The sequence below is a fragment of the Salmo salar genome, chromosome ssa18 (genome assembly GCF_905237065.1).
Source record: "Salmo salar chromosome ssa18, Ssal_v3.1, whole genome shotgun sequence".
In the NCBI taxonomy this organism is placed as follows: domain Eukaryota; kingdom Metazoa; phylum Chordata; class Actinopteri; order Salmoniformes; family Salmonidae; genus Salmo; species Salmo salar.
Genome location: NC_059459.1, coordinates 44,586,046 through 44,610,339, shown reverse-complemented (window position 1 = coordinate 44,610,339; position 24,294 = coordinate 44,586,046). Strand labels below are relative to the sequence as shown.

Here is a 24,294-nt window from a genome sequence, read left to right as displayed (position 1 = left end):
CCCGCAGTAATGTAATGTAGAGTTACTACTGACGCCTTCCCTGTCTCCACTGTGTCCCTGCAGTAATGTAGAGTTACTACTGATGCCTTCCCTGTCTCCACTGTGTCCCCGCAGTAATGTAGAGTTACTACTGATGCCTTCCCTGTCTCCACTGTGTCCCTGCAGTAATGTAGAGTTACTACTGACGCCTTCCCTGTCTCCACTGTGTCCCTGCAGTAATGTAGAGTTACTACTGATGCCTTCTGTCTCCACTGTGTCCCTGCAGTAATGTAATGTAGAGTTACTACTGACGCCTTCCCTGTCTCCACTGTGTCCCCGCAGTAATGTAGAGTTACTACTGACGCCTTCCCTGTCTCCACTGTGTCCCCGCAGTAATGTAGAGTTACTACTGATGCCTTCTGTCTCCACTGTGTCCCCGCAGTAATGTAGAGTTACTACTGACGCCTTCCCTGTCTCCACTGTGTCCCCGCAGTAATGTAGAGTTACTACTGACGCCTTCCCTGTCTCCACTGTGTCCCCGCAGTAATGTAGAGTTACTACTGATGCCTTCTGTCTCCACTGTGTCCCCGCAGTAATGTAGAGTTACTACTGACGCCTTCCCTGTCTCCACTGTGTCCCCGCAGTAATGTAATGTAGAGTTACTACTGACGCCTTCTGTCTCCACTGTGTCCCCGCAGTAATGTAATGTAGAGTTACTACTGATGCCTTCTGTCTCCACTGTGTCCCCGCAGTAATGTAGAGTTACTACTGACGCCTTCCCTGTCTCCACTGTGTCCCTGCAGTAATGTAGAGTTACTACTGACGCCTTCCCTGTCTCCACTGTGTCCCTGCAGTAATGTAGAGTTACTACTGACGCCTTCCCTGTCTCCACTGTTTCCCTGCAGTAATGTAATGTAGAGTTACTACTGATGCCTTCCCTGTCTCCACTGTGTCCCTGCAGTAATGTAGAGTTACTACTGATGCCTTCCCTGTCTCCACTGTGTCCCTGCAGTAATGTAGAGTTACTACTGATGCCTTCCCTGTCTCCACTGTGTCCCTGCAGTAATGTAATGTAGAGTTACTACTGATGCCTTCTGTCTCCACTGTGTCCCCGCAGTAATGTAATGTAGAGTTACTACTGACGCCTTCCCTGTCTCCACTGTGTCCCTGCAGTAATGTAGAGTTACTACTGACGCCTTCCCTGTCTCCACTGTTTCCCTGCAGTAATGTAATGTAGAGTTACTACTGATGCCTTCCCTGTCTCCACTGTGTCCCTGCAGTAATGTAGAGTTACTACTGATGCCTTCCCTGTCTCCACTGTGTCCCTGCAGTAATGTAGAGTTACTACTGACGCCTTCCCTGTCTCCACTGTGTCCCCGCAGTAATGTAGAGTAACTACTGATGCCTTCTGTCTCCACTGTGTCCCCGCAGTAATGTAATGTAGAGTTACTACTGACGCCTTCCCTGTCTCCACTGTGTCCCTGCAGTAATGTAGAGTTACTACTGACGCCTTCCCTGTCTCCACTGTGACCCCGCAGTAATGTAGAGTTACTACTGACGCCTTCCCTGTCTCCACTGTGTCCCTGCAGTAATGTAGAGTTACTACTGATGCCTTCCCTGTCTCCACTGTGTCCCCGCAGTAATGTAGAGTTACTACTGATGCCTTCCCTGTCTCCACTGTGTCCCTGCAGTAATGTAATGTAGAGTTACTACTGACGCCTTCCCTGTCTCCACTGTGTCCCTGCAGTAATGTAGAGTTACTACTGACGCCTTCCCTGTCTCCACTGTGTCCCCGCAGTAATGTAATGTAGAGTTACTACTGACGCCTTCCCTGTCTCCACTGTGTCCCCGCAGTAATGTAATGTAGAGTTACTACTGATGCCTTCTGTCTCCACTGTGTCCCCGCAGTAATGTAGAGTTACTACTGACGCCTTCTGTCTCCACTGTGTCCCCGCAGTAATGTAGAGTTACTACTGACGCCTTCCCTGTCTCCACTGTGTCCCTGCAGTAATGTAATGTAGAGTTACTACTGATGCCTTCTGTCTCCACTGTGTCCCTGCAGTAATGTAATGTAGAGTTACTACTGACGCCTTCCCTGTCTCCACTGTGTCCCTGCAGTAATGTAGAGTTACTACTGATGCCTTCCCTGTCTCCACTGTGTCCCTGCAGTAATGTAATGTAGAGTTACTACTGATGCCTTCTGTCTCCACTGTGTCCCTGCAGTAATGTAATGTAGAGTAACTACTGACGCCTTCCCTGTCTCCACTGTGTCCCCGCAGTAATGTAGAGTTACTACTGACGCCTTCCCTGTCTCCACTGTGTCCCCGCAGTAATGTAGAGTTACTACTGATGCCTTCTGTCTCCACTGTGTCCCCGCAGTAATGTAATGTAGAGTTACTACTGACGCCTTCCCTGTCTCCACTGTGTCCCTGCAGTAATGTAGAGTTACTACTGACGCCTTCCCTGTCTCCACTGTGTCCCTGCAGTAATGTAGAGTTACTACTGACGCCTTCCCTGTCTCCACTGTGTCCCCGCAGTAATGTAATGTAGAGTTACTACTGATGCCTTCTGTCTCCACTGTGTCCCCGCAGTAATGTAATGTAGAGTTACTACTGATGCCTTCTGTCTCCACTGTGTCCCCGCAGTAATGTAGAGTTACTACTGATGCCTTCCCTGTCTCCACTGTGTCCCTGCAGTAATGTAGAGTTACTACTGATGCCTTCCCTGTCTCCACTGTGTCCCCGCAGTAATGTAGAGTTACTACTGACGCCTTCCCTGTCTCCACTGTGTCCCCGCAGTAATGTAGAGTTACTACTGATGCCTTCCCTGTCTCCACTGTGTCCCTGCAGTAATGTAGAGTTACTACTGATGCCTTCCCTGTCTCCACTGTGTCCCTGCAGTAATGTAGAGTTACTACTGATGCCTTCCCTGTCTCCACTGTGTCCCTGCAGTAATGTAATGTAGAGTTACTACTGACGCCTTCCCTGTCTCCACTGTGTCCCCGCAGTAATGTAGAGTTACTACTGACGCCTTCCCTGTCTCCACTGTGTCCCCGCAGTAATGTAGAGTTACTACTGATGCCTTCCCTGTCTCCACTGTGTCCCTGCAGTAATGTAGAGTTACTACTGACGCCTTCCCTGTCTCCACTGTGTCCCCGCAGTAATGTAGAGTTACTACTGATGCCTTCCCTGTCTCCACTGTGTCCCTGCAGTAATGTAATGTAGAGTTACTACTGACGCCTTCCCTGTCTCCACTGTGTCCCTGCAGTAATGTAATGTAGAGTTACTACTGATGCCTTCCCTGTCTCCACTGTGTCCCTGCAGTAATGTAGAGTTACTACTGACGCCTTCCCTGTCTCCACTGTGTCCCCGCAGTAATGTAGAGTTACTACTGATGCCTTCCCTGTCTCCACTGTGTCCCCGCAGTAATGTAGAGTTACTACTGACGCCTTCCCTGTCTCCACTGTGTCCCCGCAGTAATGTAGAGTTACTACTGATGCCTTCCCTGTCTCCACTGTGTCCCTGCAGTAATGTAGAGTTACTACTGACGCCTTCCCTGTCTCCACTGTGTCCCTGCAGTAATGTAGAGTTACTACTGATGCCTTCCCTGTCTCCACTGTGACCCTGCAGTAATGTAGAGTTACTACTGATGCCTTCCCTGTCTCCACTGTGTCCCTGCAGTAATGTAGAGTTACTACTGATGCCTTCCCTGTCTCCACTGTGTTCCTGCAGTAATGTAGAGTTACTACTGATGCCTTCCGTCTCCACTGTGTCCCTGCAGTAATGTAGAGTTACTACTGATGCCTTCCCTGTCTCCACTGTGTTCCTGCAGTAATGTAGAGTTACTACTGATGCCTTCCCTGTCTCCACTGTGTCCCTGCAGTAATGTAGAGTTACTACTGATGCCTTCCCTGTCTCCACTGTGTTCCTGCAGTAATGTAGAGTTACTACTGATGCCTTCCGTCTCCACTGTGTCCCTGCAGTAATGTAATGTAGTTACGACTGACGCCTTCCCTGTCTCCACTGTGTCCCTGCAGTAATGTAATGTAGAGTTACTACGGATGCCTTCCCTGTCTCCACTGTGTCCCTGCAGTAATGTAATGTAGAGTTACTACTGATGCCTTCCCTGTCTCCACTGTGTCCCTGCAGTAATGTAGAGTTACTACTGATGCCTTCCCTGTCTCCACTGTGACCCCGCAGTAATGTAGAGTTACTACTGATGCCTTCCCTGTCTCCACTGTGTCCCTGCAGTAATGTAGAGTTACTACTGATGCCTTCCCTGTCTCCACTGTGTCCCTGCAGTAATGTAATGTAGAGTTACTACTGATGCCTTCCCTGTCTCCACTGTGTCCCTGCAGTAATGTAGAGTTACTACTGATGCCTTCCCTGTCTCCACTGTGTCCCTGCAGTAATGTAATGTAGAGTTACTACTGATGCCTTCCCTGTCTCCACTGTGACCCCGCAGTAATGTAGAGTTACTACTGATGCCTTCCCTGTCTCCACTGTGACCCCGCAGTAATGTAGAGTTACTACTGACGCCTTCCCTGTCTCCACTGTGTCCCTGCAGTAATGTAGAGTTACTACTGATGCCTTCCCTGTCTCCACTGTGACCCCGCAGTAATGTAGAGTTACTACTGATGCCTTCCCTGTCTCCACTGTGTCCCTGCAGTAATGTAGAGTTACTACTGACGCCTTCCCTGTCTCCACTGTGTCCCTGCAGTAATGTAGAGTTACTACTGACGCCTTCCCTGTCTCCACTGTGTCCCTGAAGTAATGTAATGTAGAGTTACTACTGATGCCTTCCCTGTCTCCACTGTGACCCCGCAGTAATGTAGAGTTACTACTGATGCCTTCCCTGTCTCCACTGTGACCCCGCAGTAATGTAATGTAGAGTTACTACTGATGCCTTCCCTGTCTCCACTGTGTCCCTGCAGTAATGTAGAGTTACTACTGACGCCTTCCCTGTCTCCACTGTGTCCCTGCAGTAATGTAGAGTTACTACTGATGCCTTCCCTGTCTCCACTGTGTCCCTGCAGTAATGTAGAGTTACTACTGATGCCTTCCCTGTCTCCACTGTGTCCCTGCAGTAATGTAGAGTTACTACTGATGCCTTCCCTGTCTCCACTGTGTCCCTGCAGTAATGTAATGTAGAGTTACTACTGATGCCTTCCCTGTCTCCACTGTGACCCCGCAGTAATGTAGAGTTACTACTGATGCCTTCCCTGTCTCCACTGTGTCCCTGCAGTAATGTAATGTAGAGTTACTACTGATGCCTTCCCTGTCTCCACTGTGTCCCTGCAGAGTAATGTAGAGTTACTACTGATGCCTTCCCCTGTCTCCACTGTGTCCCTGCAGTAATGTAGAGTTACTACTGATGCCTTCCCTGTCTCCACTGTGTCCCTGCAGTAATGTAGAGTTACTACTGACGCCTTCCCTGTCTCCACTGTGTCCCTGCAGTAATGTAATGTAGAGTTACTACTGATGCCTTCCCTGTCTCCACTGTGTCCCCGCAGTAATGTAGAGTTACTACTGATGCCTTCCCTGTCTCCACTGTGTCCCTGCAGTAATGTAGAGTAACTACTGACGCCTTCCCTGTCTCCACTGTGTCCCTGCAGTAATGTAGAGTAACTACTGACGCCTTCCCTGTCTCCACTGTGTCCCCGCAGTAATGTAGAGTTACTACTGATGCTTTCCCTGTCTCCACTGTGTCCCTGCAGTAATGTAGAGTTACTACTGATGCCTTCCCTGTCTCCACTGTGTCCCTGCAGTAATGTAGAGTTACTACTGACGCCTTCTGTCTCCACTGTGTCCCCGCAGTAATGTAGAGTTACTACTGATGCCTTCCCTGTCTCCACTGTGTCCCCGCAGTAATGTAGTTACTACTGATGCCTTCTGTCTCCACTGTGTCCCTGCAGTAATGTAGAGTTACTACTGATGCCTTCTGTCTCCACTGTGTCCCTGCAGTAATGTAATGTAGAGTTACTACTGACGCCTTCCCTGTCTCCACTGTGTCCCTGCATGTAATGTAGAGTTACTACTGACGCCTTCCCTGTCTCCACTGTGTCCCTGCAGTAATGTAATGTAGAGTTACTACTGATGCCTTCTGTCTCCACTGTGTCCCCGCAGTAATGTAGAGTTACTACTGATGCCTTCTGTCTCCACTGTGTCCCTGCAGTAATGTAGAGTTACTACTGATGCCTTCCCTGTCTCCACTGTGTCCCTGCAGTAATGTAGAGTTACTACTGACGCCTTCCCTGTCTCCACTGTGTCCCTGCAGTAATGTAGAGTTACTACTGATGCCTTCCCTGTCTCCACTGTGTCCCTGCAGTAATGTAGAGTTACTACTGATGCCTTCCCTGTCTCCACTGTGTCCCTGCAGTAATGTAATGTAGAGTTACTACTGACGCCTTCCCTGTCTCCACTGTGTCCCTGCAGTAATGTAATGTAGAGTTACTACTGATGCCTTCCCTGTCTCCACTGTGTCCCTGCAGTAATGTAGAGTTACTACTGATGCCTTCTGTCTCCACTGTGTCCCTGCAGTAATGTAATGTAGAGTTACTACTGATGCCTTCCCTGTCTCCACTGTGTCCCTGCAGTAATGTAGAGTTACTACTGATGCCTTCTGTCTCCACTGTGTCCCCGCAGTAATGTAGAGTTACTACTGACGCCTTCCCTGTCTCCACTGTGTCCCTGCAGTAATGTAGAGTTACTACTGATGCCTTCCCTGTCTCCACTGTGTCCCTGCAGTAATGCCATGTGTGGGAAGGTACAGTGCACTAACGTAGACACCAACAACCCCCCTCCTGGAGGCTCCGTCAGTAACCAGATCATTGACGGTTCTTCATGTGTCAACGCAGACTTTAACCTCGGCACCGATGTTCTGGACCCTGCCTATGTCAACCAGGGCAGCCCCTGTGCCAAGGGGATGGTGAGGCTTATGGATGATCATTTTGGTTTCGGTGTGTCTTCGTCTTTGTCTCTTTCTGTCTTTCTAAGATGATGTCACTTCTTCCACAGGGCGGGTGGTGTGTGTGTTGACAGGGCGGGTGGTGTGTGTGTGTTGACCCAGTAGGAGAACAATAATGCTTTGTAGACATTGCTATGGGAGGTTTGTTTGAATCCAGAGATAATATCCAGTACTCATGTCTTTTCTTCCAGGCCTGTCTTGACTTCCAGTGTGTGAATGCCTCAGCTCTACTGTCTGTGAACCTCCACTGTGATGCCAACAACACATGTAACAGCCGGGGGGTAAGAGAAGGTCTCGTCCTCTAGAAGGGGTTGATAACATCACGTGTTACAGGCTATCTGATGGTCTCTACTGGGGAGAGGTCTCGTCCTCTAGAAGGGGTTGATAACATCACGTATTACAGGCTATCTGATGGTCTCTACTGGGGAGAGGTCTCGTCCTCTAGAAGGGGTTGATAACATCACGTATTACAGGCTATCTGATGGTCTCTTCTGGAGAGAGGCCTGTGTCTATTGCATTGGTTGGTTGATTGGTTAATTGATTGGTATATGTCCCCCAGGTGTGTAACAACCTGGGCCACTGCCACTGTAATGACGGCTGGGGACCTCCTGACTGTGCCAAGTCAGGGAGAGGGGGCAGTGTGGACAGCGGGCCTGCTCAGATAGGTACTGCACACCTTTCCTCTCTCTACCTGCCTGCCTGTCCTTATAGACAGGTACTGTTCACTGCACACCTTTCCTCTCTCTACCTGCCTGTCATTATAGATAGGTAATGTTCACTGCACACCTTTCCTCCCTCTACCTGCCTGTCATTATAGATAGGTAATGTTCACTGCACACCTTTCCTCTCTCTACCTGCCTGTCATTATAGATAGGTAATGTTCACTGCACACCTTTCCTCTCTCTACCTGCCTGTCATTATAGATAGGTACTGTTCACTGCACACCTTTCCTCTCTCTACCTGCCTGCTTGTCATTATAGATAGGTAATGTTCACTGCACACCTTTCCTCCCTCTACCTGCCTGTCATTATAGATAGGTAATGTTCACTGCACACCTTTCCTCTCTACCTGCCTGTCATTATAGATAGGTAATGTTCACTGCACACCTTTCCTCTCTCTACCTGCCTGCCTGTCATTATAGATAGGTACTGTTCACTGCACACCTTTCCTCTCTCTACCTGCCTGTCATTATAGATAGGTAATGTTCACTGCACACCTTTCCTCTCTCTACCTGCCTGCCTGTCCTTATAGATAGGTAATGTTCACTGCACACCTTTCCTCTCTCTACCTGCCTGGCTGTCCTTATAGATAGGTACTGTTCACTGCACACCTTTCCTCTCTCTACCTGCCTGTCATTATAGATAGGTAATGTTCACTGCACACCTTTCCTCTCTCTACCTGCCTGTCATTATAGATAGGTAATGTTCACTGCACACCTTTCCTCTCTCTACCTGCCTGCCTGTCATTATAGATAGGTACTGTTCACTGCACACCTTTCCTCTCTCTACCTGCCTGCCTGTCATTATAGATAGGTAATGTTCACTGCACACCTTTCCTCTCTCTACCTGCCTGTCCTTATAGATATGTACTGTTCACTGCACACCTTTCCCCTCTCTACCTGCCTGTCATTATAGATGGGTAATGTTCACTGCACACCTTTCCCCTCTCTACCTGCCTGTCATTATAGATGGGTAATGTTCACTGCACACCTTTCCCCTCTCTACCTGCCTGTCATTATAGATGGGTAATGTTCACTGCACACCTTTCCCCTCTCTACCTGCCTGTCATTATAGATGGGTAATGTTCACTGCACACCTTTCCTCTCTCTACCTGCCTGCCTGTCATTATAGATAGGTAATGTTCACTGCACACCTTTCCTCTCTCTACCTGCCTGCCTGTCATTATAGATAGGTAATGTTCACTGCACACCTTTCCTCTCTCTACCTGCCTGCCTGTCATTATAGATAGGTAATGTTCACTGCACACCTTTCCTCTCTCTACCTGCCTGCCTGTCATTATAGATAGGTAATGTTCACTGCACACCTTTCCTCTCTCTACCTGCCTGCCTGTCCTTATAGATAGGTAATGTTCACTGCACACCTTTCCTCTCTCTACCTGCCTGCCTGTCATTATAGATAGGTACTGTTCACTGCACACCTTTCCTCTCTCTACCTGCCTGCCTGTCCTTATAGATAGGTACTGTTCACTGCACACCTTTCCTCTCTCTACCTGCCTGTCATTATAGATAGGTACTGTTCACTGCACACCTTTCCTCTCTCTACCTGCCTGTCCTTATAGATAGGTACTGCACACCTTTCCTCTCTCTACCTACCTGCCTGTCCTTATAGATATGTACTGTTCACTGCACACCTTTCCCCTCTCTACCTGCCTGTCATTATAGATGGGTAATGTTCACTGCACACCTTTCCCCTCTCTACCTGCCTGTCATTATAGATGGGTAATGTTCACTGCACACCTTTCCCCTCTCTACCTGCCTGTCATTATAGATAGGTAATGTTCACTGCACACCTTTCCTCTCTCTACCTGCCTGCCTGTCATTATAGATAGGTAATGTTCACTGCACACCTTTCCTCTCTCTACCTGCCTGCCTGTCATTATAGATGGGTACTGTTCATTCCATGAGGGACGGCCTGCTGACCTTCACTAATAACTCTCCCTCTGCTGCTCCCAGATTATTCCCTGAGGGACGGCCTGCTGATCTTCTTCCTGCTGGTGGTTCCCATCCTGGTCCTGCTGGTGTTAGTGCTGCTCTATGTGTTTAGAAGGGATACCCTGGAAAGATGCCTCAAAGGACCACGCTCCAGACGCTCGAGGTAAACCCAGTCATGGATATAAACAATGTCTATCGCCATGGTTTATATGCGAGTATAGTCATAACCAATTTAAAAAATAAATAAATAAAATCATGACAGCTGTGATGGAAACAGGATGTGGAAACATATATATTGAACTTGACATTTTTATTCGGTACTTGAATACTTTAGCGAAGAAGTACATTTTGTATGCACTGTCATCACGCACTGATTTTTATCAGCAAAAAAAAGTATATTTGGTGGAAAAATGTGCATATTTTCGTAATGCGGATTCTAGAGTATTCCTCTGAAAATCTATCGCTAATTGGATGGACACCTAGCTATGGACACTTAGTTGAAGTTGGAAGTTTACATACACTTTAGCCAAATACATTTAAACTCAATTTTTCACAATTCCTGACATTTAATCCTAGTAAAAATTCCCTGTTTTAGGTCAGTCAGGATCACCACTTTATTTTAAGAATGTGACATGTCAGAATAATAGTAGAGAGAACGATGTATTTCAGCTTTTGTTTCTTTCATCACATTCCCAGTGGGGAATGTGATGAAAGAAGTTTACATTCACTCAATTAGTATTTGGTAGCATTGCCTTTAATTTGTTCAACTTGGGTCAAATGTTTTGGGTAGCCTTCCACAAGCTTCCCACAATAAGTTGGGTGAATTTTGGCCCATTCCTCCTGACTGAGCTGGTGTAACTGAGTCAGGTTTGTAGGCCTCCTTGCTCGCACACGCTTTTCAGTTCTGCCGACAAATGTTCTATAGGTTTGAGGTCAGGGCTTTGTGATGGCCACTCCAATACCTTGACTTTGTTGTCCTTAAGCCATTTTGCCACAACTTTGGAAGTATACCTGGGGTCATTGTCCATTTGGAAGACCCATTTGTGTCCACACGTTAACTTCCTGGCTGATGTCTTGAGATGTTGCTTCAATATATCCACATCATTTTCCTGCCTCATGATGCCATCTATTTTGTGAAGTGCACCAGTCCCTCCTGCAGCAAAGCACCCCCACAACATGATGCTGCCACCCCCGTGCTTCACGGTTGGGATGGTGTTCTTCGGTTTGCAAGGCTCCCCCTTTTTCCTCCAAACATAACGATGGTCATTATGGCCAAACAGTTCTATTTTCGTTTCATCAGACCAGAGGACATTTCTCCAAAATGTACAATCTTTGTCCCCATGTGCAGTTGCAAACTGTAGTCTGGCTTTTTTATGGCGGTTTTGGAGCAGTGGCATCTTCCTTGCTGAGCGGCCTTTCAGGTTATGTCGATATAGGACTCGTTTTACTGTGGATATAGATACTTTTGTACCTGTTTCCTCCAGCATATTCACAAGGTCCTTTGCTGTTGTTCTGGGATTGATTTGCACTTTTCGCACCGAAGTACATTCATCTCTAGAGACACAACGCGTCTCCTTCCTGAGCGTTATGACGGCTGTGTGGTCCCATGGTGTTTATACTTGCTTACTATTGTTTGTACAGATGAACATGGTACCTTCAGGCGTTTGGAAATTGCTCCCAAGGATGAACCAGACTTGTGGAGGTCTACACTTTTCTTTCTGAGGTCTTGACTGATTTTCTTTTGATTTTCCCATGATGTCAAGCAAAGAGGCACTGAGTTTGAAGGTAGGCCTTGAAATACATCGAGGTACACCTCCAATTGAATCAAATTATGTCAATTAGCCCATCAGAAGCTTCTAAAGCCATGACATCATTTTCTGGAATTTTCCAAGCTGTTTAAAGACAGTCAACTTAGTGTATGTAAACTTCTGACCCACTGGAATTGTGATACATTTACATTTAAGTCATTTAGCAGACGCTCTTATCCAGAGCGACTTACAAATTGGTGCATTCACCTTATGATATCCAGTGGAACAACCACTTTACAATAGTGCATCTAAATATTTTAAGGGGGGGGGTTAGAAGGATTACTTTATCCTATCCTAGGTATTCCTTAAAGAGGTGGGGTTTCAGGTGTCTCCGGAAGGTGGTGACTGACTCCGCTGTCCTGGCGTCGTGAGGGAGCTTGTTCCACCATTGGGGTGCCAGAGCAGTGAACAGTTTTGACTGGGCTGAGCGGGAACTGTGCTTCCTCAGAGGTAGGGGGGCCAGCAGGCCAGAGGTGGATGAACGCAGTGCCCTTGTTTGGGTGTAGGGCCTGATCAGAGCCTGAAGGTATGGAGGTGCCGTTCCCTTCACAGCTCCGTAGGCAATCACCATGGTCTTGTAGCGGATGCGAGCTTCAACTGGAAGCCAGTGGAGAAAGCGGAGGAGCGGGGTGACGTGAGAGAACTTGGGAAGGTTGAACACCAGACGGGCTGCGGCGTTCTGGATGAGTTGTAGGGGTTTAATGGCACAGGCAGGGAGCCCAGCCAACAGCGAGTTGCAGTAATCCAGACGGGAGATGACAAGTGCCTGGATTAGGACCTGCGCCGCCTCCTGTGTGAGGCAGGGTCGTACTCTGCGAATGTTGTAGAGCATGAACCTACAGGATCGGGTCACCGCCTTGATGTTAGTGGAGAATGACAGGGTGTTGTCCAGGATCACGCCAAGGTTCTTAGCACTCTGGGAGGAGGACACAAGGGAGTTGTCAACCGTGATGGTGAGATCATGGAACGGGCAGTCCTTCCCCGGGAGGAAGAGCAGATCCGTCTTGCCGAGGTTTAGCTTGAGCTGGTGATCTGTCATCCACACTGATATGTCTATGATACAGTGAATAAGTGAAATAATCTGTCTGTAAAATTGTTGGAAAAATTACTTGTGTCATGCACAAAGTAGATGTCCTAACCGACTTGCCAAAACTATAGTTTGTTGACAAGAAATGTGTGGAGTGGTTGAAAAACGAGTTTTAATGACTCCAACCTAAGTGTATGTAAACTTCCGACTTCAACTGTAGCTTATGGACGCCTAGCTTATGAGTAACCCAACAAAATGTCAATAAAGATTCTTGTCTCTGTAAATTGGGTTCATCTCATCACAAAACTTTACAAACCTAGATGGTGGCACTTGATTAGTTTAACAGGTTGTGTAACATAGAAATTGTATGAGATTTAAAAGCATATAGTATGTAAAACTGGGTGACTTTCTCCCGGTCACAGCTGTTGCATTTCACATGATGATTTATAATGTACGCAGGTCAGGGAACACAGCGACTGGCCAAGCGAATGGCAATGTCCCGAAACAACCAACTCCACCTACCCCAGCAACACAGGCCCCACCCCCTCAGGTAAACTGTTCTCCCGGCAACACAGGCCCCACCCCCTCGGGTAAACTGTTCTCCCGGCAACACAGGCCCCACCCCCTCGGGTAAATAGTTCCACTGCATGTACAGTGGGATCTGATATTGACACCCTTGATGAAGATGAGCAAAAATGACCACAAAATAAATAATTCAAATACTGATCTATTAAAAAAAAAATGAAATTATATTATTTAATACATCATTCTCAAAGGTATGGGTCAAAATTATTGACACCCCTGTTTTCAATACCTTTCAGTACCTGACCTTGTGAGGATAACAGCACTGAGCCTTTCTATAAAATATTTTGAGTTTGAGAACACTTTGGGAGGGATCTTAGACCAGTCCTCCATACAGAACACATTAGGAGGGATCTCAGACCAGTCCTCCATACAGAACACATTGGGAGGGATCTTAGACCAGTCCTCCATACAGAACACATTGGGAGGGATCTTAGACCAGTCCTCCATACAGAACACATTAGGAGGGATCTTAGACCAGTCCTCCATACAGAACACATTAGGAGGGATCTTAGACCAGTCCTCCATACAGAACACATTAGGAGGGATCTTAGACCAGTCCTCCATACAGAACACATTAGGAGGGATCTTAGACCAGTCCTCCATACAGAACACATTAGGAGGGATCTTAGACCAGTCCTCCATACAGAACACATTAGGAGGGATCTTAGAGTGGGCTAAACAACACAAACCGATCTAGGCCCTTTTCCAGTAAGTGACTTATTAATCATTTTACATGTTTTAGTAATTCTGCTCTCCATCTGTTTCCAGCCAATGTCTACATATCCACCATCCTCTACCTCAGGACCCAGGTTATTAATGCTTTATCATAGCATATTTTGACTTTCATTTGGGGGGGGTAAAAGTGTCATATTACATATGCCTTAGTTGTATGTTTTATTTTTAATGTTGATTTTGTTTTAATATGTCACTTAGGTATGGAGAAAACAACAACAATTGGAACCAGCCTCCGCCCACCCAGCCGCCTCTCCCCCAGCAAGGACCAGGTGTTCCCAAACCCATCCCTCCCAAGCATTGACCCTGACACAAACACCCCTTTGAACATAATGGGGCTCTTCCATTACTCGTTATTGTAAATTGCATATTTTGGATTTTTACTCACATTGTATGTTAAATTGAGATATCCACAAACTTTTTAAAAACATTTTATTGCAGGAACATGATTTGGTGACAGGGACTTTTTAAGATATTGCTTTTTACATTATACTACGGAAATGAAGGTAACACATTTTGTAATAAAAATATACATATTGTTGATATTGTTAAGTTCCAGAAAGGCTCAATTTATTTTATGAGCTGTTTACAAGAGGTTTTTTTTATATTTAAATGTTACTCATAATAAATATTGAATATAACATTTCTCGCCGTTATTTTCCTGTGTATTATTAGGCCTGTGTATTATTCCGAGGTACAGTAGAATATTATCCGAGTTTCTAAACCCAGAGGCTCAACATCACCAGATTTCTGGTAACGCTTGTGAAACAGACCATGCCAGGGTTTGAAAAGTCAAATCCAATTATTTCTCACATACTTTGTAGACAACAGGTGTAGACTTACAGTGGAAATGCTTACCTACAGGTTATTTTCCAACAACGCAGAGTTAAAGAACTTTTTTTTGTTTTTTTAAATAGTGACACGAGGAATAAATACAGTGAATAACACTGACGAGTAGATAGTAACATGGCTATATACAGGGAGTAGATAGTAACATGGCTATATACAGGGAGCAGATAGTGACATGGCTATATACAGGGAGTAGATGGTGACATGGCTATATACAGGGAGTAGATGGTGACATGGCTATATACAGGGAGTAGATGGTGACATGGCTATATACAGGGAGTAGATGGTGATATAGCTATATATAGAGTAGATATATATATATATATATATATATATATATATATATATATATATATATAGTGCATTTGGAAAGTATTTAGACCCCATGACTTTCTCCACATTACTTTTACGTTAGTCTTATTCTAAAAAAAATAATACATTAATAATCAATCTACACACAATACCCCATAATGACAAAGTGAAAACAGGTTTAGAAGTTTTTGCACATTTCTAAGAAAAAAAATAAGTATTCAGACAATTTGCTATGAGACTCATTGAGTTCAGGTGCATCCTGTTTCCATTGATCATCTTTGAGATGTTTCTACAACTTGATTGAAGTCCACCTGTGGTAAATTCAATTGATTGTACATGATTTGGAAAGGCACACACCTCTCTATATAAGATCCCACAGTTGACAGTGCATCTCAGAAGGAATTGTCAGTAGACCTCCGAGACAGGATTGTGTCAAGGCACAGATATAGGGATGGGAACCCAACAATTTCTGTAGGATTGAAGGTCCCCAAGAACACAGTGGCCTCCATCATTCTTAAATGGAAGAAGTTTGGAACCACCAAGACTCTTCCAAGAGCTGACCGCCCGGCCAAACTGAGCATTCAGGGGAGAAGGGCCTTGGTCAGGGAGGTGACCAAGAACCTGATGGTCACTCTGACAGAGCTCCAGAGTTCCTCTGTGGAGATGGTTGTCCTTCTGGAAGGTTCTCCCAGCTCTGCAGCACTCCACCAGGCCAGACGGAAGCCACTCCTCAGTATAAAGGCACGTGACAGCCTGCTTGGAGTTTGCCAAAAGTAATCTAAAGACTCTCAGACCATGAGAAACAAGATTCTCTAGTCTGATGAAACCAAGGTTAAACTCTTTGGCCTGAAGGCCAAGCATCATGTCTGGTGGAAACTTGGCACCATCCCTATGGTGAAGCATAGTGGTGGCAGCATCATGCTGTGGGGATGTTTTTCAGCGGCAGGGACTGGGTGACTAGTTAGGATTGAGAGATTAACTGAGCAAAGTACAGAGATCTTTGATGAAAACCTGCTCCAGAGTGCTCAGAACCTCAGACTGTGGCGAAGGTTCACCTTCCAACAGGACAACAACCCTAAGAACACAGCCAAGAAAACGCATGAGTGGCGTCGGGACAAGTTTCTGAATATTCTTGAGTGGCCCAGTCAGAGCCCGGACTTGAACCCGACCGAACATCTCTGGATAGACCTGAAAATAGATGTGCAGTGACGTTCCCCATCCAACCTGACAGAGCTTCAGAGGATCTACAGAGAAGGATGGGAGAAACTCCCCAAAATACAGATGTGCCAAGCTTATAGCGTCATACCCAAGAAGACTCGAGGCTGTAATCGTTGCCAAAGGTGCTTCAACAAAGTACTGAGTAAAGGGTCTGAATACTTATGTGGTATTCTAACCAGGGGTCAAAGTATAATTAATTTATTCCAGGTACCGGGCATTCTATATGTTAACACTTGCACCAGCATGTTTTATGGGCCGAATCATAGAATTTCATATAGAACCCAGAGATCCTATTAATTCAATAGGATCTCTGTGGGCCTGGCGATAAAGATTTGTCATTTAACTTAATGTATTACCTTTTTATTGTGGCATAAACACAACCAGTCATGTTTTCATCTGATTGTCAAACATTCTCTACTAGACTACCCACTCACGTTCATTCCCTCACAAACACATTTCAAGCCTCTAAACAGTGGTGAACGGAAAGAGACATCGGTTACACAACAGCAACAAAAAGGGGTAATGACATTTTGGCTGGCTATTGTCATTAGGCCAGAATTTATGCGTCCACTGCTGTCCTCGTGCATCTCGGTATCTGCCACTCATCTCTGCCTTGGAAAATGTCAGTGTTCTTATCGAAACACATGGCATTTTGGAGCATAATATATACCACCCACCACATGCCTCTTACATGTGGTAATGGTTAAAAAAAATTGTAATAGGCTACAATGTTCTTAACATTTAGTTTTAATTATTGTGATGGGCTCATGTTTTACCGGTTTGGCATACCCTCACTTTATTTTGCCGGGATACCTTACCACCTTACTTCTCCCCCCCTGATTCTGACTAAGGAAGTCGCGAGGTTCTGCTCGCCTGAATATTAGAGTCAATGAGAAGGAAGTGAAAAATTATTCTTTAGTTATTAATTTTTCTTGAAATATAAAAAAGGTAAAACCTAGTTTCGAGCCGATGTCTTTAAGTAGTTGAACATGTTTTAACTCCCACGTCGCGAAAGTGACAAACTGACACGTCTTCATTTTCGTCAAAACCAACAGAGAGAGCACACTCCTGTCCACATCTAGGGGACCACAGTGGAGAATCTTTAAAAACTTCAAGTTCCTTGGTGTACACATCACTGACAATATGAAATGGTCCACACAGACAGTGGGGTAAAGAAGGTGCAACAGGATGCTGGAGACATTCAGCTCGGCCCCTAAAACCCTCACAAACTTTTGCAGATGCATAATTGAGAGCATCCTGTCGGGCTGTATCACCGCCTGGTATGGCAACTGCGCTGTCTGCAACCGCAGGGCTCTCCAGAGAGTGGTGCGGTCTATCCAACGCATCACCGGGGGAACACTGCCTGTTCTCCAGGACACCTACAGCACCCGATGTCACAGGAAGTCCAAAAAGATAATCAAGGACATCAACCAGCCGAGCCACTACCCATTCAGCCCGCTATCATCCAGAAGGCGAGGTCAGTACAGGTGCAGCTGGGACAGAGAGACTGAAAAACATCTATCTGAAGGCCATCAGACTGTTAAATAGCCATCACTAGCCGGCTACCACCCGGTTACTCAACCGTGCACATTAGAGGCTGCTGCCCCATATACATAGACATGGAATCACGGGTCACTTTAATAATGGAACACTGGTCACTTTAATAATGGAACACTAGTCACTTTAATAATGTTTACATACTGCTTTACTCATTTCATATGTATATACTGTATTCTATTCTACTGTTTTTTAGTCAGTACCACTCCAACATTGCTTGTCTTCATATATTTCTTAATTACATACATTTTACCATTAGATGTGTGTCTTGTAGTGAATTGTTAGATACACTGCACTGTTGGAGCTAGAAACACAAGCATTTCGCTACACCCACAATAACATCTGCTAAATATGTGAATGTGACCTTTAACATTTGATTTGATTTGTCGGAGTGCCTTTGAAGCGGCTGGCACATGCGCAGTTCGACACGAGAGGACCCTTAGACGTGTGTATACGCATGTGTTTATCTAGCCAACCTCGACATGACATCGCCTACAACTATGATCGGGGATTTGTGTTGGAGAATCAGTTTTAGCCTTGTCTCTGTACTGTGTTTTGTATTCCTCTGAACATGCCATTGGTTTGGTAGAACCTCCAGCACCATAGGAGGCAGCACTGTTCCATAAACTAGTACATTTACCCAAACAAAAACACCATCGAAGTACTGGATTAACAAGTGGACCTGTTATGGGTCTGGAAGAGGACTTTCCTCAACAACAACAAATAGTTTCATAATGTTGCAAAGGTGACACATCGTTCCGTCGATGGATCTAAATGAAGATCGTGTTGTAATTTGCGATGTGCACCCGGATATGTTTGTGTGTTCTCTGCGGTCTACCTGCAGCAGGGAAGTCAACGCTTGCACAGGCGGTCACCTCTCACACCGCACAACGAGGATGGAGGTCCGTCGTCATTTCTTATGACGACCTGATTCCCGGTGAAGCTTTCAATGTGGAAGAAGTCGAGGATGAAGAGGATATACCGCGATCGCAGACGGTACTTTACAAGTCTGAGTCCTGTTTATATCAATGTAGACTACTGAGAACCGTTAATGCTCAACTGGGATGTTTTTGTGCTGGAATTCAATCAAAATCTGCATTATTGCATTACACTGCCTGTAAATCTACTGCAATTAGACAACATTTTACCAGAGGAATCAAAAATGGAGTTAGTTTCCATATAAATGCGTCATAGGTTTAATTGATATACTATTTGAAATAGCCAACAGAGGTTTTGTCTGAATTTATTCCTCATGTCACTGTGCCTGCCAAACCCCCATGTCTTTCAGCAAACTAAATGGAAGTTGCACAGACAAGCGGTGCTACAGTGTGTTGAACAGTTCCTACAGAGTCCTCCAGAGCTGGGACAGTTACCACCGAGCATCTACCAGATCAACAGTGATGCCTGGAGTCGTCTCCTTCACGCCGCTCAGGTCTGCGGGACGTCGGTGGGCTCTTCTCAGGTTTACCCGTCACCTTTAGCTCGACCACCTCCGCCGCTCGTCATTCTGCTGGACGACAACTTCTACTATCCAAGCATGAGATATGAGGTGTACCAACTGGCCAGGAAACGTATGTTAAATTGATGAGAAACTTTGGTTAAACTGCCATTTTTTATGGGCAATTCCTAGCTACAGATTATCTTGCGTGCAATGCGATAAAACCAAAGATTTTTGGTGGCCATTACTGGGCATTACAATAAAACAAGTCGAACCTTTATATAACTAGGCAAGTCAGTTATGAACAAATTTAAACGGTTTAAAATGACAGGCCTTCCCTGGCTAAACCCGGACGACGCTGGGCCAATGGTGTCCCGCCCTATTGGACTCCTGATCACGACCGGGTGTGCTTCTACACCTGCATTGCTTGCTCTTTAGGGGTTTTAGGCTGGGTTTCTGTACAGCACTTTGAGACATCAGCTGATGTAAAAAAGGGCTTTATAAATACATTTGATTGATGCAGCCTGGAATCGAACCAGGGACTGTAGTGATGCCTCTTGCAGTGCCATAGGCAGCTGCGCCACTCGGGAGCCCAAGAAAGCCCCATGCAACCGGCTGCCAAAGAGTTTTCAACTAAATACTTCCTTCGTTCTCGAATTTTGTGAAGAAAAAAAAACATCTTAGAAATGTCTGTTTCCAGTTCCAGGTGTTTCTACAAAAACCAGCGGAAACTCAGAAAGATATTAAGTCCTTGTTTTGTACCGAGTGAGGAGGCTGCCGCACATTTAGGCTTTTCCAGCATCTTTACGGGAACTAGTTGTTGTTGGTGCGACCAAAACAAAGATCTACACACTTGCAAGATGCATATCTCACTAAATTACTCACTAACTGTAAATGACTGAATCAGAAACGCTGTTGTAGAGTTATTGCACCATCTGAAACGCTGTGAAATGTCTTGATAATATTGTATTTTAAGCTGTTTGAAGCTGGTGTACAAAACTGAAAGTACAAGATGCAAAAACAAAACTTAAGAACGGGAAGCATAGAAATTACACAAATTACACAGATCTACTGCTTCCTTAGACTTGTTTTTCAATGAGAATGACAGATCTATAAGTCACATTTCTATGTGCATTTGGTCTGGTCGGCCCAAAAAGTTACATTATTGGAGTTTTAAAACGTGTACCAAACAAAACCAATGATTTCAAAGCTAAACAAACCATACACCTCTTTACCCAAGGACTACTTTTAAATATGTCCACAGAAAACAAACACACATTTACAGGAACAACTGTGCAGATAAAGTTTGTTAACAGAATGAAACTGAGGTAGATTTGACCATAATTCTGTTACCAAACTATTGCATCTGCACAGTTTTTCCAGTAAATGTTTTTATTTGTTTATTTACTATGTAAATTGTTCAAACAAGTAGTCGTTGTGCATAGAATTGTATGTATGGTTTGTTAAACTTTGAAATCAATGTTTTTTTGTTTGTTTAGCATACAGAGACTGCTATGGTGTGTGGTCATCAACACCCCCTCCCAAAATGGCTGCTGTGCCATTTCTTCCACTTGCATTACTTGACATAGATCCAGAAAAACTAGATGTGTAAATCTAGTAAGTCCAGAACTGGCATAGTGTTAAATCGGAATCTCAGTGTAATTCCATTACCCGTGGAATTGCCCCGTATCTCCTCCTAACCAGTTAACGTTATGTGGTCATTTTTTATGAGTTATTAAATCATAGATATTATTTGCCTACATTGACATTTTTGTCTTTTGTAACAGACTCTGTGGGATTCTGTCAGGTGTACATCCACTGTCCCGTGGAGTTGTGTGTCAGGAGAAACCAGCTGAGGCCCCAGCCCTTACCCAGCAACGTTATAGTAGAGATGGCCAAGCGCATGGAGCCTCCAAACCCTCAGAGAAACACATGGGAGCAGAACAGTGTCACTCTGGACAGCAAAGACCACTTCACCGTAGAATACATGTGAGTGAGTCCAGGGAAGAGTCTCCTTACACAATCAATCAGACAGGAAATGTGATGTTAACGTAATCAAGTGTTACTATTTATGCATATTAACCTTGTGTTTCACCGTCTCCTTCAGCCAAAGGTTGGTGAAGGTGATCTCTACTGCGTTGGAGAACCCATTGAGTCCAGTCCTGGACAACACTGAGCAAAAGGTATGTTCTGTTAGTTCATGGAACCCACTGCCACTTCTGTGAAATCAATCAAATTTATTTATAAAGCCCTTCTTACATCAGCTGATATCTCAAAGTGCTGTACAGAAACCCAGCCTAAAACCCCAAACAGCAAGCAATGCAGGTGTAGAAGCACGGTGGCTAGGAAAAACTCCCTAGAAAGGCAGGAACCTAGGAAGAAACCTAGAGAGGAACCAGGCTATGAGGGGTGGCCAGTCCTCTTCTGGCTGTGCCGGGTGGAGATTATAACAGAACATGACCAAGATGTTAAAACGTTCATAGATGACCAGCAGGGTCAAATAATAATAATCACAGTAGTTGTCGAGGGTGCAACAGGTCAGCACCTCAGGAGTAAATGTCAGTTGGCTTTTCATAGCTGATGAAAACCCTCCTATATTCTGTAGGAGGCAGAGCAGCTTACAGTATGGTGATGAGCATTTTGACCATGTTAACGTGACCTCTGCTGTATTCTGTAGGAGGCCGATCGTCAGAGCTGTGGTGTATTCTATATTCTGTAGGAGGCTGACGGTCAGAGCTGTGGTGTCTCCTATATTCTGTAGGAGGCTGACCCTCAGAGCTGTGGTGTATCCTATATTCTGTAGGAGGCTGACGGTCAGAGCTGTGGTGTCTCTATTCTGTAGGAGACTGACCCTCAGAGCTGTGGTGTATCCTATATTCTGTAGGAGGCTGACCCTCAGAGCTGTGGTGTATTCTATATTCTGTAGGAGGCTGACCCTCAGAGCTGTGGTGTATCCTATATTCTGTAGGAGGCTGACCCTCAGAGCTGTGGTGTATCCTATATTCTGTAGGAGGCTGACCCTCAGAGCTGTGGTGTATTCTATATTCTGTAGGAGGCTGACCCTCAGAGCTGTGGTGTATCCTATATTCTGTAGGAGGCTGACCGTCAGAGCTGTGGTGTATTCTGAAGGAGGCTAACCCTCAGAGCTGTGGTGTATTCTGAAGGAGGCTGACCCTCAGAGCTGTGGTGTATTCTGTAGGAGGCTGACCCTCAGAGCTGTGGTGTATCCTATATTCTGTAGGAGGCTGATCGTCAGAGATGTGTGTCCAGTGTGGTCCACCAGGCTGACCAGGCCTGCAGACGCCTGGTCTCACAGGCCATGCAGGGGGCCAGAGGTTAGTATTCATCCTTACTGTGATCCTTAAAGCGCACACACACACACACACACACACACACACACACACACACACACACACACACACACACTGATAGTGTTTTCCGGCTGAGAGTACTTAGCGACTCTGAACAGAACGCCAGACGTAATTTGCAAGCGGAAAATGTTGTCAGCCACACGCCCACTGGCAGTCGATCCCTAAAACCCGCCGTGCCGAACGAACGGCGAACAAAGGGCAGGTGAACAGCACATGGACATTTGGGTGTTTACACTCCCTTAAAGGTAGACTCAGTGAGATGACGTTGCTCGCACGAAATAAACACAACATCCGGTCCATTTCCACAACAACTAAGAGGTGTTGAAGCACGAGACGACTAAAGTTCTCTGTTTTGGAACGAGTACCAACCACGTCGTAGCAGCGTGAAGCTCACTCGTAAACACATGTCAGATACTCTTGACTGTGTGAGAGCATGGGAGCAAAGTCTTGCGTCGCGCTCGTCTCAAAATCTTGTTGCAACGTCATCTGGCTGAGTCTACCTTTTTAACATAATCAAGAGTTAATAGGGGCAAGGCATGTTTCACAGAGAGAATTAATGATTGTGTTTATATTGTCGGTTTCTAAGTAGAAAGTTTCTGGACTCACTACCTCCCTTACTTCTTTATATACTCACCAGTATATCACAACTCTTCATCCTCTATGTTCAGAACATCATCTTCCCCCAGAGAGGATGAGGTCTCTGGCAGCCCACTTCAATGAATCCAAAATCAGATTTCTCCAGGACCTGCGGAAACAAGTTCTCCACAGCCTTCCCTTAACCCAGGGAGAGAGCGTCGACGTGGAGCGGGTTGTGAACAGAGCCGTGGACGTCTTCAACAAAGAGAAACAGGAAATCATTGAAAGAGACCTTCCCCCTTATGACATAATACATGACACAGAAAATGAGGGATAGATGATAGCCATTATGTAACTTTCATTGATTCTATGTAAATAGTAATAAATATTGACATTTAGTAATTCATTTTCTATATTTTTCTGACAAAATGTCCACCCTGTTAGGTGCATATACAGGGTGGAACCTAACAAGCTGGAACCTAACAGGGTGGAAATGTGGAGGCTAACTTAAGCCGTAGGTAGCACTGTGGCTTATCAAGATCCAGCTAGCTATAATGGTGAACACTTGAAGAACATTATTTTTACTGTTCTGTCAAACACAATTTGAAATGATCAAATGTTCATCTAATTTAGCCTAACAGTGTGGACATTTTTAAGAGTGAGACCATACTGACTAACATCATGAAACGTTAAAATGTAGATCAAACCGAGTTGTTGATACATAATGTTGCTTTGCACTGTTATTGACACTTCCTGATTGTGATGTCATTATGGGAAGGAGTGTTTTTTTGTTGTTGTTTTTTTTAAAGGAGTATTACGCCAAACTAACAGGGTGGAAAGTAAAATTTGGGACACACAAAACATGTTAAATACAGTAACAACAAATACAATAATCGTGAGAGGAGGGAAAAAAAATTGATGACAGAGATTTTAAGTAGGACTATAAAATAATGAATAAATATTTTGAATATTTGATTATTTAATGGATTATATTTCTCATAGAAGTTGATGAATAGCACCTGGGGGGAAAAAAACTACATCCACTGAAAACAAAATTGTAAAAATGCAAACACAATCTGAGAATTATTAATGATCTGTTTGTTAATTTTTTATTTTTGCCTTTTTAACTGTGTTCTTAACAACACTATCAACAAGGCAGGTCCTACAGGCCCTAGTTTCTACCTTAACAACACTATCAACAAGGC

General features: G+C 45.1%; 2 protein-coding genes across 2 annotated transcripts in view; both read left to right on the top strand.

Annotated features, from left to right (window-relative positions):
* Positions 1 to 14,413, top strand: part of LOC106577433 (disintegrin and metalloproteinase domain-containing protein 9) — a 35,232-nt gene extending 20,819 nt beyond the window's left edge. The window contains exons 16-22 of the mRNA XM_045701183.1: positions 6,726 to 6,906; positions 7,137 to 7,226; positions 7,505 to 7,610; positions 9,638 to 9,779; positions 12,911 to 13,001; positions 13,805 to 13,845; positions 13,970 to 14,413. Of these exons, the coding sequence (XP_045557139.1) occupies positions 6,726 to 6,906; positions 7,137 to 7,226; positions 7,505 to 7,610; positions 9,638 to 9,779; positions 12,911 to 13,001; positions 13,805 to 13,845; positions 13,970 to 14,072 (754 nt within the window). The 3' untranslated portion in view covers positions 14,073 to 14,413. The remainder of the gene's footprint in view (positions 1 to 6,725; positions 6,907 to 7,136; positions 7,227 to 7,504; positions 7,611 to 9,637; positions 9,780 to 12,910; positions 13,002 to 13,804; positions 13,846 to 13,969) is intronic.
* A 3,789-nt stretch (positions 14,414 to 18,202) lies between these two features.
* Positions 18,203 to 24,072, top strand: pstk (phosphoseryl-tRNA kinase). The gene is given in 7 exon segments (XM_014155402.2): positions 18,203 to 18,495; positions 18,497 to 18,700; positions 18,993 to 19,275; positions 20,930 to 21,131; positions 21,250 to 21,325; positions 22,384 to 22,477; positions 23,182 to 24,072. Coding segments are annotated over 7 exon segments (1,131 nt in total). The 5' UTR covers positions 18,203 to 18,468; the 3' UTR covers positions 23,427 to 24,072.
* The last annotated feature ends 222 nt before the right edge of the window (positions 24,073 to 24,294 follow it).